The following is a 14,108-nucleotide window of genomic DNA, read 5'->3' as shown; positions in this document are numbered from 1 at the left end:
GGCCGGGGGCGGCGGCGGCCCCTCGCAGCAGCTGGCCGGCGGGCCCCCCCAGCAGTTCGCGCTCTCCAACTCGGCAGCCATCCGGGCCGAGATCCAACGCTTCGAATCCGTGCATCCCAATATCTACGCCATCTACGACCTGATCGAGCGCATCGAGGACTTGGCGCTGCAGAACCAGATCCGGGAGCACGTCATCTCCATCGAGGGTGAGCGGAGCCGGGGTCTGCGGGAGATGGGGCGCGGTGGCCCGGCTCGGCCACGCTCTCCCCGTCTGGGGTCCTCGCGCCTGAGATCCCGGCCACGCGGTGTGCTGATACCCGGCGCTGCAGAGCGGTCGTCCAGGCTTCGCTGTATCTCGTCCGGGGACACCGGAGCTCGGGGCCGGTCCCGTGCCAGGCGACACGTTTTCGGCTCATAGTGCTCTAGGGCGCGAGGGTGGTGTCGCTCCCGGGACAGGTGCGCTCAGAGCCGCAGAGGTCCGGGGGGTTGGGGCCAGAGCTGCCAGGCCTGGCGAGGGAAGGTGGGCGCAGCGGAGGGCCTCGGCGGGCCGGGAGGTGGGGCCGCTGTACCGGCCCTGCCCCGCGGCGGGGCGGGGGATCGAGCCTCCCGTTAGTGGATGGCAGCATTCCCGGGCCCAGCGCCTGCGGGCCCCGGAGGGTGGCGCTCGCCGCGGCGCCCTTTTCCGAAGCACACCCCCTACGCTGCCGCTGCCAGGCGGGCGCGGGCCGGGCCTGGCGTGGGGCTCCGGCGGCGCGACCGCGTGGGAGGCGCCGGCCGGTACATCCGCGCCTTCGCCGGGTCCCACGCGCACCCGGGAACCGCTCGCGAGGCGGGCGCGGGACTGCGGGGAGCTGACCGACCTCCATGGACATGGTTCGGGCGTCAAATGCCTGAACCCCGGGCTACTGCCCTGCTCAGCGCTCCTTTCTCTAGGCTCTTGGGCCCAGGACTTTGGCTGCCAAGGGGGGCAGAGGAAGTGGGTGCACGCTGCTGGCACATATCCCGCACCCCTAATGTGGTGGGGACCCGCAGCACCCACGGACAGCCTGGTGGCACCGTGACCTTTGAGAGCCCAAGGGGCAGACGGGCCTCACCCTGGGTCACCTGCTTCCTGTCTGGCTCCATTTGGAGGAGGACTGCCCACTGGCAGGTGGTGGGTTCCGGTATAGGGGAAATGCAGGGGAAACTGCAGGGGTTTTTGGGTGATGACATGGAGTTGTGGGCCGGGGCCGGTCCACTTCTTGGGCCTCACAGTTGGGGCCACGTTCTCATCTTCTGTGAGGCTCTGGGGGCTCCCTCACCTGAACACTCCTGTTCTGCTTTTGGAGGTCCCGCTAGCCGGGGAAGGAGCATTCAGTATTTTGGGAGTAGAGGACCCCATTTAGAGCTCTCGGAACGTTCCAGTCTGACTTCCTCTGTCCTTTCCCCAGTCCTCTCTTACCTCTTTCCTCTCAAGGCTGAGTTTGCTGTGAACTAATTAGGCGACAGGAAAAACTCATTAACATGGATCTGAGTAAATGGCCTGAATCGCCCGTTGCAGCTGGGGACCAGGAGATGGCATTGTGCGAGCCCAGGGCCCCCAAAGAGAGGAGACCGGATTTTTCTCCTAGATCTGAAGCGGGTGGGGCAGGGAGAGTGGCCATTCCTTGTGGCTTCACTGCCCTTCCCAGGAAGCAAAAGTTCCCCATCGGCTCTGAGATACCCCCAGCTCCTTTTGTTGAAGAGAGTTGGTGGGATAGTCACAGAAGGGACAGGGACAGAGGGAAGAAAGACTTCTGCTGCAGAGCGCTCCCCCCACCCCCGCAGGGAGGGGCAGGAATCAGCTGGATTCCCATCCAGCTTCAACTTCCTTAACTCTGACCTGTGACCGCCCCGCCCCCCCCAACACACACCCCAGTTGCAGGGGGGCCTCTGGCTGGGCATCTTCTGTGACATGAAGGCCACGGTTCCCAGGATGCGCTGAGTTTTCATCCCAGTCTTGAATTCAACATGACAGGCAGAATTTCCCCTCTTAGAGCCCTCCCCCCGTGACCAACTTCCCCATTGCGGTTTGGAACCTCATGTTCTGTCTGCTTAGCCTGGAAGCTTGGTATCACCATCGTGAATCCTGGGACCCAATGTCTCATTGTCACCAGGCCCAGCTGCTCCTCACACATCCGTTCTCAGCTCTCCTGATCCCTGCTTCCCTGCTCTTTCTTGGCAGGGCCTCCCACCTCTTTCTTCCTGCTTCTCCCTTTTCTCCCAGCCTCTCTCCTAGAATCCATCTTTAGGGCCCACCTAACCCCTGCTTCCCTACTTTTGTCACCCAGCTCTAGGCAGGCAGCAAAAAAAAGCAAAAAAAAAAAAAAAAAACCCAACCCTGAAAACTCCTTCTCCAGTTTCTCCCTATAGCCTTCCTGTAGCAGAGCCCCTTCTTGGGGGAGAGAGGAGAATAGCTTCTTGGGCGCATTTCCCTCCTCCCTGTGAACCTGACTGAGCCCCCCTGCCAGGGCCCAGCGGACCTGGGTCCGTGTGTTACATAACACATCTGTAGCCAGGGGAGGACCGTCTGTTTACGAGGGCCGAGCCTCTTAGCGGGAAGGGATGACATTTTCCTGGTGTATAATAAGCTTCCGCCTCACTCCGGTAATACTTCGGTGAAGGATTTATTTGTCCCAGCTCTGAAGGTGACCTGGGAGACGCAGTCAGAATCTGTTTGGGACCGAGGAACATGATGGCACCTTGCTGTCCTGTCTTCTCCCTGCTTCCTTCTGTTACCTCTAACCCTGTGACCAGGGCGGGAGGAAGCAGAGGAACATTCAGCTGTCCTGTTTCAGGACAGGGTTTGAGGTGGGACAAGACTGTTTCTGAAATGTTCCCTTTCCACCAAAGGCCAAGGAAGGAGAAAAGGTGCTCATCCTGTCGTTCTACGGAATAAAAGAAGTGTAACTGGGAGGTGGGGTAGAGGGCTAGAAGACTGAACCGCGGGCAGAGCCTCCAAGCCAGTCTCACCTTCCTGGGTGGGGAAACTGAGGCTCGGAGAAAGGAGGGATCGTGCGGGGCCTCAGGTAGCAGTCTGCGGGGAAGGGAACCGTTCACACTTGCTTGGGTCTCCTGGCTATGTCCTAGAAAGAGGGCTGCAGAGGAACTGGGCCTCGGGCCAGTTGGGGGACAGCCTGGGCACGTGGGACCTGCAGACACCCGGGCCAAGTGAGCCAGGAGCCAGGATGACTTGTTGGGAGGAGCAGCCTCAGGGTCCCAGAGTCTGAGCAGGGGTGGGCCCTGCAGGCCCAGGGGCAGGCCCAGGAAGTGCACTGTGGCCTCCGGTGCTGTGTGGCTGCTCCTTGGGCAGGAACTGGGTTTGGTCAGCTGGTAACTTGTTGCTGTCCCCTTTGTTTTCCTCTCAAGATGTTTTTTCTAAACAATGGAGTGCCTCTGAGCGTTCCAACGGCGGTCACCCTTTGAAGGCTTCCTTAGGCTCTGCTGGCCGGCCGCCAAGGCGTGGGGCTCTGTTACTCCCTGGGATCGAGGGAGGTCAGCAGGTGCAGGTTTTCCTGGTGGGTTCAAGCCAAGGCTAGAGAGGGATCGTGCCCCTGAGCTGTGGGCAGGGCGTGCTGGGTAGGGCTTGGAGGGAGCGGGCAGGGGGTGCCCGCCTCAGCAGCGAGTCTCCCTTGCAGGCCTGCCTGGGGCTCGAGTTCGTCCCGCTTCCTCCGTGTCCAGTGACGAGACCCTGGCAGCGCTCTCGGAATGCTGTGACGCAGGTGAAGAGCAGTTGCGGCCGTTTCGGAGACAGGGAAGCTCTCTTCTGGGCTCCGATGCCCTTCTGCCTCTCCCTCGGGGTAGCTGGTCCCCAGCCCGGTGGTAACACCCACCTGGGGGACTTGCCGAAGTACACGTTTCCGGTGCCGCCCGCAAGCGATCTGATTCAGTAGGTTTGAGATGGGGGCCCAGGGATCTGAGTTTGTCACTTACCCGGGCGTGCGGGTAATTAGTTAGCTGCGGGAATGAGTGTCTGGTGGGGGCCCGGAGGCTTAAGTAGGACTTGGCACGGAAGCGCTCTAGGAATTTTGAAAAGGAGGGTATCTGTGTGGGTGCTAGTGGCCGGAGAAAGCCACATTTGTTCCAGATACATTTATTTAGTTCCTACTGTGTGGCCCAGTTGTATGGAGTGCAGTGGAAGGCAGGGAGGAGGCAGAGGAGGGGGCCACACGGGCACTCTGGACCGCAGGCTGAACGGAGAAGGTGCTAGAGTGGGGTCTGTAAGTGGTGGGAATAAAGCCCAGATTTTAAGAAAACCAGGGTCCTCCAGACCCCTTTCTTCAGGGTCGCAGGAGAGGAATGGAAAGACTGCCTCCTCGGGCTGTAGAACTTCAGGAGGCAGAGAAGTGGCTCATTCTGCCCCCTTCTATGCTGTCCTCTGTCACTGAGCTGCTGCTCGCTGCCTGGAGGAAAACCCCCTACAAAGAAGACAGTTGTGGCTCCTAAGCATCCTGTAGCTCGGCCTACTGACTTTCCTCTACCTTTTCTTTCTCAGTTGAATGTGTACGCCAGGCATGGGGCTCCCAGGGCAGAGCAGCCTTGCAGTGGCAGCAGGGGAGGGAGAGAGTACGGTAGGGTGTTCAAGGAACAGCAGGCTGGTCTGCACGCCTGGGGCACAGAGTCCGGGGGGACAGGGCAGAGGACCGTGGTTGGGGAGTTTTTCATGCTTTGTCCTGTGTTGATTTATTTACACCCCACCATGTTCCAGGAGAGCACTTAAGGCAGTACAGAATCCTGCAGGAGCTGGGCGGGTGCGTGAGGGTTGAGGCAGGAGCATTAGGGCAGGTGCAGTGGAGAGCAGGCTTTTGAGGCTTCGGGGGTGGGGGGTGAGCAGCAGAGGGAGCAGCGGCCTCGAGGGGAGCAGGTGAGAGGGGGAGCCGATCCGCAAGTCCGTAGTGTCCACACTGCCTTTGCACGTGAGCCTACCCTGAGCTGGCAGGGAGTCCGTGACCTCGGAACCTCAGGAGTGGAGGGGGCAAAGATACCCTTCTGGAAAAGTACGCTTAGGGGAGTGGAGGCCTGGGGGCGGGGAAGGGGGCAGATGTGGGGCCCTGAGAACTCCCGTGTCCTTGTTCGGCATCACCGGCACCCCCAGCCGGGGACCTTTGGCTCACCTTCTCTTTTTAATATGCAGGTAACTTGAAATTGGTTTAACCGGAATTACTTTCCTTCTGACCCCTCGCTGACTTGCAGGCCTAGGAGTAAAGGGAAGGTGATTTCGGGATATGGGGCTGAGCCGTAGGGTGATGGAAGTAGGAGATGGCGGCGGACTGGAGCACCTGATCGAGGATGTACGCATTGGCTGGTCCCGCGTCCCATGGCTTAGTGTTGTCTGCCTGCCTGCTGGACGTTGTCATAGGGCTTTGCAACATGTGGCGGGTCTCTTTCTAGGTATGCAGGTCTCTTCCCTATTTTGCAAAGCCTGGGCCTTAGATTGAGTAGCTTGGAGCAGCGGGAGCTGGTTTTCCAACTGCACAGCCGGTGCCTCCCCTGTGGACGTGGACGGACAGATAGGTGGACACACGGATGGATGAGCTTTGCTGGTCGGACCGGATGCCCATCAGCCCCCCTAAGGTGTCTCTCAGGGAAGCCTTTGGACCTTCAGTTCAACCTGTGGATGCTTAGAATACAACTTAAAGAGAACTTAGGGGGACGAAGTTCTTTCCTGCTGTAATCTTCTGATGTCTTGAGTCCCCAGTCAGATGGTGGCTCAGGGACGGCTCTCTCCCCTCCCTGAGCAGCATAGAATATACTTAAAACATTTAAATAGATGTGGAAATGGCAAAAGTAATGCACGCTTCTGATAGCAGATTCAGATGGAGAAGGAAGTAGAAGGAATGTGCCCAGAGGTGTGTGCCGCTGGCTGCCCAGTCTGGGTCTGTGTTCTGCCCTCGCTTATCTGCTGCCAGCGACTCTGTGACTGATTTGCTGTCATTGGCATTTCCCGGCAAAGGCGGGATTTTGGTGGAAAACACCCTGCAGGGAGAATGGGAGGCCCTGCGTCCATCTCATCTGGTAGCACCCTGTGGGGGAATTGGGAGACCGGGGTTCTTGTTCCTGCCAGGCTGCGACTGGCAGATCACCGGGTGCTTGACCTGTCTTCTTTTTATTATTATTTTTTAAAATATATTTTATTTATTTATTTGATAGAGGTCACAAGTAGGCAGAGAGGTAGAGAAGGAAACAGGCTCCCCGCTGAGCAGAGAGCCCAATGCGGGGCTCGATCCCAGGACCCTGAGATCATGACCTGAGCCGAAAGCAGAGGCTTTAACCCACTGAGCCACCCAGGCGCCCTGACCCGTCTTCTTTCGAGACTTGCATTCTCTTGTATCTGTGCAGCTTGCCGTGACTCCGCACACGGGCCTTGGACCACCTCAGTCGTGGTTCTCTGGCATCGGCTGCAGCCTGTCTGCCATGCAGGCTCCCAGCAGTGGTCTGGGCTGAGCCTGACTTCCTGCACGCTGCCCTTGACCAGCGCTTCCTGGCTCCCCTCAGGGAGCTGGTGATTGCAGAGCTCCTCTGGGTGAGATCTGGGCGTTTGGGAGACACAGGGGTAAATAACAGAACCTCCCCACAGGGTGGTGCCCCATAAGGCTTGCCGAAGGTGTGCCTGGAGGGGCTCATGGCGGGACCTGGCATGGAGCAAGCACACAGTGAGCGCCTGCCGCTGTTTTAAAAGGCTGCAGGGGCGCCTGGGTGGCTCAGTGGGCTAAGTGTCTGCCTTCAGCTCATGTCATGATCCTGGGGTCCCCGGGATTGAGCCCCGCGTCAGGCTCCCTACTCGGCGGGGCCGGGAGTCTGCTTCTCCCTCTGCTGCATGCACTCTCTCTGTCAAATAAAGAAATAAAATCTTTAAAAAAAATGCACAAAAAAATAAAAGGCTGTAGGGTGCCTTTTAAAGACACTTTTTTGGGTTTTTTTTTATTTGTTTTTTTTTTTTTTAAGATTTTATTTATTTATTTGACACAGAGAGAGAAAGAGATCACAAGTAGGCAGAGAGGCAGGCAGAGAGAGGGAGACGGGGAAGCGCAGAGAGCCTGACTCGGGGCCCGATCCAAGGACCCTGAGATCATGACCGGGAGCCAAAGGCAGAGGCTTAACCCACGGAGCCACCCAGGTGCCTCTTTTTCCTTGTAGTTTTATTTTGTTTTGGTTTGATGACTAATGATAGTCAACATTAAAATGATTTTGGTCATTTGCGTTTTTTAAAATCCTGTTCATGTCTTTTATTCATTTTCCTTTTGGTTTGTTATTCTTTTCCTATGGCATGTAAGATAGTTTTAATCTCTTAATGTGAATTTTAACCATCTGTTGGCGGGAAGCCATGGCCTGGGGCCCTCAGGCAGTGCTGGGTTGGGGGGGCCTCAGACCCCCAGTGGAGCTGACCAGGCTGACCTCTGGGCACCAAGAAGAGTGACCCCATGACACGTGGTTTCCGAGGGATATGTCTGCGCTGTTTTTTGTGCTTGTTTACAGTGGGTGTGTTTCTTTCTCTTTCTTGTCTGTCAGCACCCCTCCTTGCCACCATTGGTATGCCTGCCTACGCCACTTTCTCTTTTGCCTTTTAATTTGATGTTTTGATGGCTTGCAAACCCAGAGCCCCAGCTTGGAGAGTGGGATTCGGGCCGGTCCCGGCCCCTCGGGGTGTGTGTGTCTGTGTGCACAGTGGGGCGGGAGAGGCTGGGAGATCGGGGAACCCCCACTCGGGGCTCACCCCGCTCCTTCTGCTGCCTGCTGCCTCCCAGCAAGGGGCCAGTGGCCTTCTGTGCCCTGAGGATTTTTGGTGAATCAGGCCCTATATGAAGGCTCTGGAGACTTTGGTGCGAAGAACTGTGAAGCTTTGGTGCCTTTTAGTTGTTCCCAAGCACTCCTCTGCTCGGTGATGGCTTGTAGACTATTCTAGACTGTTTTGCATCTGGTGATGTGGTGGAGCGAATGCTGGGCGTCTTCCTCGTCTGTTGGGGTGGTGGTTACGGAACCTGGTTCTGGGATCGCGCTGTTTAGATTCGAATTCCAGACTTACCAGTCGGCGGCTGTGCAACCTGAGGTGAGTCCCTGAATTGCCCTGTGTCTTGGCTTCCGTGTTGCCAAAACGAGGTGAGCAAGCGCCCGTTCCCTCGTGCAGGTGTGAGAATGAAGCCGGCGGGTGCACGTGGAGCTTTTAGGTGGTTGTCATTCCCTCGGAAGTGCCCGTCCTGTGCTGGGTCTTGGCCCGTCCCCCATATGCCGGGTGATGGTCACCGCCTTCGCAGGGTGGGCATGGGGACTGAGGGCACGAGAGTGCGTGTACCTTGCACAGTCTCCTTGGCCTGCGGCCCCTCCACTGGCACTTGGAATCCGCGCTGGCGGAGTTTGGTTAAGTTGGTACAGCCTGGCGGGGTGAGGAGCCACCCCAGGATTTGTCTTACGTTCCGGCGGATGGGCCCAGACCCCGGACCACAGCTTGTCCCAAGGAGTGTGTCCCATGGGCCAACCTGCATTGCCTTTACTTGATTGTTTGCCTGCTGACTCAGTCCCGCACTGCCTGGTTTTGCAGGTGTCCCTTAAATTTTCAAGTAGCAGTATTAAGAAAGGTTAAAAAAAAAAGAGGAAATGAAGTGAATTTTAATATTGTATTTTCTTTAAGCCAGTGTACCTGAAATGTCATCATTTCCAGGTGCAATCAATATGAGAAGTTATTAATGGGTTTTTAAAACTCTTTTTTCTCACTCCGTCTTCGGGCTCTGCCCGAAGCACCGCTCCTGGGATGGGCTTAGACTCCAGCGCTCAGTAGCTGGGCAGCCCACGCATGCCGCGGAGAACAGCTCTAATTTTAGCCCTTGATAGACCAAAGAATACCTGTTTGTCCTAAAAAGTGAATACAAAAGTGCATCCTTTTTGACTTTGCTTTCTCAAGTATTGATTAATAATAACGTGCCTTGGGGCACCTGGGTGGCTAAGTCGGTGAAGCGTCTGCCTTCGGCTCAGCTCCTGACCCCGGGGTCCTGGGATCGAGTCCCACCTCGGGCTCCCTGCTCAGCAGGGAGCCTGCTTCTCCCTCTGCCCCTGTGATCTCTTGATCTCTCTCAAGTAAATAAATAAAATTTTTAAAAACTAATCCTAGGAACGGGCCTTTCCCGTAGGCCCGGCTGTTCTCCATGGGCCGGGCTACAGGGGTGTTCCAGCCGCGCACCTGCTTGGCGGCCCTGATTGATCGCAGACTGATCGTGGAGAAGGGACCGGTTCTGCAGTAGCTTTCCGTGCCGGTGCGTTTTCTGAACACCCGAAGACCACTGCCATGATGAGGGTGGCCCGCAAACCCTGTTCTGGTCATGGGGTCCTCACGCACCACACTTGGGAGCCGCATTCGTGTGGTTCTGCCCCAGGATGGAAGGTGGGGTGTGAGCCCAGGCCCCCTTCTTGCACGATGAATGCGCTTGTCACGGCTCCTCGCAGGCGGGGCTTTGTTACGTGTGGGCCGGCCGCAGGCCTCTGTGTGGCTTGCTTCGGTGCAGCCCCTGTGTGCCCCCCGCGTCCCCACACAGCCGCCCTGCTCCCTCTCAGGCCCAGGCCTCTCTGTTGCCAGCCAGAGGGTGATCCTGAATTCGGGGTAAGGGAAGAAAGGCGGGCGGGGAAAGGCATGGCCGGCTCCTTCCCTCTGCTGTGGGATGGGTGGCATGGCCCTCGCGCTCTGGGCTGGTGGCTCTACCCAGGAGTGGACGTGCAGGCGGGTGAGCTCTCCGTGGTCAGGACTCGTGTGAACAGCACAGTCTGTGGACTGGCTGGCCGTCTGCGTCTCAGCCTGCCACGAGGTCGCCCGGACTGCTGGCTTGGGGGGTGCACACAGTCCGGGGACAGCGTGCTGACCGCGTGGCTCGGACCACAGTGCACAGTTGGGAGAGCAGCGTGCCCAGCCCTCGAGCTCTGTAGGGCAGGAGGGTTCAAGGTCACTGGGTAGGCTTTTTTTTTTTTTTTTTTTTTTTGCATCACGGTGACCTCCTTCCAGCACACCAGGGGTGGTGGGCTGCGTGATTGATCCCCTCCAACCGTGACCCATGGCAGTGGTGCTGAGATGCGTGTAACCAGCAAATGTCACAACAGTCTCTTCACCGCGTCCTGGCATTTGAGGCAGGGGCTGTTTTGTAGGGATTTTCGGTTTATGTTTTGCCCTTGATTTCTGCTGAGTTGTATGTATATGTAATAGCAGGATCCATGTTTGTATCGTAGCGGAGAGGTTGTAAATGTGTGCATACTCTGGGAGACAGGCGGCAGAGAATAAAGCCCCCCTTCAGCCAGCAGCTCTGGGCTGGCTTCTTGCTGTGTCTCAGCCCACGTCCCTACTGCGCAGTAAGGCGGCTTTTCTCGCCTCGTCTGCTCAGAGGTGAGGCTGGGCAGTCCCTCGTGATGTCTTCGACGGCATCTCCAAGCCCCTCAGCCAACCTGAGAAGACAGAAACCATCATCTTGTAGATCTCTCCTTCTCCCCAGCCTTGGCACCTTTGGGACAGAGACCCTGTCCCGAACCCGTGTTGAAATGCTCTCTTGTCATTTCCTGGCTCCCGAGTGGCACAGGGGTCCCTCCAGGGGTTTGTTACGGTCCTAGAGAGGACAGCCTGACAAAGGCCGGTCCGTCCAGCTCCAAGGCCCCCCTTTCCAGTTTCGTCCATCGCGGGGCCTAGAGCATTCGGCGTTCCCACCCCAGCTACTATCTTCTTCACTCGCCGCGTCCCACGTGGGCACGGAGCCCTGAGCCAGTCTTGCGCAGGCCTCCTGGCCTCACAGAGAATTCTTGACCAACAACCAGGAGGCCTTCCTGCTCGGTACCCAGCCCATGTGCCCTCTTGGGCACAGGAGGTCCTTCAGACACCCTCCTGCCTGTATGACCGTGCGCTGTCCTGCTCCGCGGTCCCAGCCTGGTGTGCTGCTCACTGGCCTGAGGAGCAGGGGGCAGGTAGAGCTGCGGGCCAGCAGACCTCTGACAGCAACCCTGCTCCCCGGGAGCAGGGCTGGAAGTCGGGAGGCCATTTAGGGTGGGGGCCAGCTGTTGTCACGAGGCCTTGTGTCTTCTCACTGGCAGGAGCGTGGGGCAGGGCCTCCCACTTGAGTCTTTGCAAGGCAGGCTTTTGGCTGCCTTGCTCCTGGGCTGCAGACTTGCTTGGAGGAATGGCAGGAGGGTGGAGGGGTGCCTGGTTCTCTGTCATCCCTCTTGGAGTTCACATTCCTCCCCAGGGGGTCAGAGCTGGGAAATCATTGAAAACACGGGTGTCCTGCTTCTTGGTGTGTGCTGCTGACGGGTCAGCTGGCTCAGGTCAGAAGAGGGACCCTGTGCTCTGAGGAAACCTCCCCGGGAAGCATGGAAGTGGCCCTCCGCCCATCAGGCCCCCGGGAGGGCAGGGGAGGTGGCCGAGGAGCCAGTGACTGGTTGAGATGTAGTCAGGGACTGGCCCACCCCGGGTGACCCTTCCTGCAGGTGGCTGGACAGGGGACCGTGGCTCAGGCCCTGAGGGCGAGGCCTTCCCTCATCTTGGGAGCCTCAGATGTTCACGCATCCTGCACCAGAGAAAACTCAGCATCGCGTCTAAGGCAGGCGGGGTCCTCGGCGGTAAGCGGCTTCTGCCCCGCAAGCTCGTGGCGCAGGACGGCGAGCCGGTGCCCCGGCAGCCCGGCGGCTTTAATTAGCAGTGCGAGACTCTGTTTTACTGGAATACTGATTTTATTATGAAAATTGCTGGCATAGCGTGTTTTTAAACCATTCACATGTGCCACCCCACACGGCAGTACTTGGTGTTTGTGCTGCAAATGTCTCAAGATTGACAGCTCTTGCAGCGGGCGTGGTGGGGAGGGTGGTGGGCGGCGGGGTTCTCAGTGAAGGGTGGCGGGATCGGATCTGGGATCTCGGAAAGAGCGCGACTAACCAGATTCCTGCGGGAGCTCTGTACGTGCCCGCCACTGCCCTGCGTGCCTCTTCATGGTTCTCTGGACCCTTGCAGGGTGAGTGTGCCCCCCAGCCCCCATCCAGCAGATGGGGGACAGAGATGGAAAGGGATGTACTCAGGGCTGCTTGCTTTTAGGGGCGGAGGCAGGACCAGACCCAGGAAGTTTGGTCTCAGCCCGCAGGTGCTGCTGCACCGTGAAACAGCTTTCAGGCGCGCCTGGGTGGCTCAGTCCGTGAAGCGTCTGCCTTCCACTCGGGTCATGATCTTAGGGTCCTGGGATCGAGCCCTGTGTGCTCATAGTTGGGCTCCCTGCTCAGTGGGGAGCCTGCGTCTCCCTCCCCCTCTGCTCCCCCCTCCCCTTGTGCTCTCTCTCTTTCTTTTGCTCACTCTCTCAAATAAGTAAATAAAAAGCTTAAAAAAATCAAATACAGGAGAAGATTAAAAGAATATCGTCTCAAGAGATTCAGGGGCTATGAAGGGTTCCCTTAAGCCAGATAGGAAACCCAGAATTTATAGAGGAGAAGACGTGACCGATTTTCTCCCCAGCTTTTTATTTTGGAAGAAACCACCAGCTCGGAAGGCGTTTGCTCCTTCCTCTCCCATTCCTTCTGGCGGTGGGCGCGGTCGGCAGCTCGGCACTTCTCCTGAGGCTTGAGCTGCCGTCTCCAGGCGCAGCACGTTCCTGCAGGAAACAGAACCCCACTGTCACACCCGAGAGGCTTGAAAGGAATCTTCTGACGTCTTTTCAGAGCTCACCCATAAGCAGATTTCCTTGGTTTCCCCCAAATACCTTATATGCCCTTTTGGTCTTTCCAAATCAGGATGGGATGAGGCCGGGCCAGATTTCTTGGAGAAGGTCCGTGGGTTCCGATGTTCTTGCTGCCTGGCTGTCTTGAAGTTCTCCCTCTGTTCCTGGAGCTGCCCAGGACCTGCAGTGAGGGGAGGCGTTGATGAGATCCAGGGTAAACCCTTTTGACAGGATTACCCCCTGTCGTGTCACATCTGGCCCTGCTGTTTGTGCTGTTTAGGAGTTAAGTCTGGAAGGTCCGTTTCCTCCCACTTGGTGGTTGCTAAGTGATCTGTGGGCTGTTCCTCAGGCACCAGGGAAGTCAGCTACTGCCAGGGACCCTCCCCTTGCTGGGGGGCAGGGGTCTGCACGCATCAGCAGTCCATGCCTGCGAAGGGGGATTGGGGTGGCCACGTGCTGATTTTCTCAGGTGCGTGTTCCCTCTGTGAGTCCTAGCTGGTGTCCTTCCTGCGCCAAGAGCTTCATCCCAGCCCACCCTTCCGTATCCTCACTCTGGTCTCACGGTTTTTTGTTGTTGTTGTTGCTCAGATGTTCTAATATAATCAATTACAACATTAACAGATTTAATTACGTTTCTGTGGAATAGAGTAGGAGAATTTCCTTGCCATGTACATATGCTAGTTAAATGCTTAAGATGCCTGTGATCGAGTTCCTGCAAACTGTGAAGAGGAAGTTGTTCTGAATTCCAGAGGGAAACGGGCAGAGCAGAGGACCAGAAAGATAGTTCAGAGAAGAGGAAGTGCACGTTGTTGGTGGTCATGAAAAGATGCTTAATATTAATTTCAGGAGTAATCAGGGACTCCCATCAGAAGAACAGGTCCTGGGCTCCCCTGTCCTGTGGCAGGAGGCAAACACACAACTTTCGATGCTGGTGTGAGGGCCGGTGTAGGCCTGCCCCCCTGGGCTGCTATGACGGGGGGCCCACGAAGGAGAAGCCCTTGGATGCTATCTATTAACACACAAAATTTATCTGTCTCTGAACCCAGCTGTTCTACTTTTTCCCCTTACAAAGAAGCAGCTAATGGTGGTTTAAAAAAAAAAAGCCACCAGAATGCCCTTGAGTCGGGGAATGGTGGGATGAGGTTGGAGTGTATGTACTATGAAACATTCTGGAGATGGCCATTCAGGGTGAATGAGAACATTGCCAGGATGGGGGCACGGAGGTGAACGTGTGGGGAGCGGATGGTGCATTTTGGTCCAATGCTGGAGTCTGAGTTCTGTTCGGGCGGGGGGAGACTGGACACTCATTCTGGAAACTTCCGCCCATGGGGAAGTGCCAGGGGGCCAAAAGCAGTTCCTTGAGTGTGTTGTGAAAGTGGTTTTATACTCCAAAACAACATTTTAAAAAAGACGGAACGTGTACATTTA

The 14,108-nt window shown here is 57.1% G+C and overlaps 1 protein-coding gene across 5 annotated transcripts in view; it reads left to right on the top strand.

The window, feature by feature from the left end:
* Positions 1-14,108, top strand: part of AGAP3 (ArfGAP with GTPase domain, ankyrin repeat and PH domain 3) — a 51,263-nt gene that overhangs the window by 615 nt on the left and 36,540 nt on the right. For all 5 annotated transcript variants that reach the window (XM_032840140.1, XM_032840144.1, XM_032840143.1 and 2 more), the window contains exon 2: positions 1-206. This exon ends at the window's left edge or, in 4 of these variants, runs on beyond it. Coding sequence is in view for 4 of the 5 variants with exons in the window: in XM_032840144.1 (XP_032696035.1) it covers positions 1-206 (206 nt within the window). In the remaining variant the exon portion in view is untranslated. The remainder of the gene's footprint in view (positions 207-14,108) is intronic.

The sequence above is a fragment of the Lontra canadensis genome, unplaced genomic scaffold (genome assembly GCF_010015895.1).
Source record: "Lontra canadensis isolate GAN:19392208 unplaced genomic scaffold, GSC_riverotter_1.0 scaffold111, whole genome shotgun sequence".
NCBI lineage: Eukaryota > Metazoa > Chordata > Mammalia > Carnivora > Mustelidae > Lontra > Lontra canadensis.
This window is presented reverse-complemented; position numbering and strand designations above follow the sequence as displayed.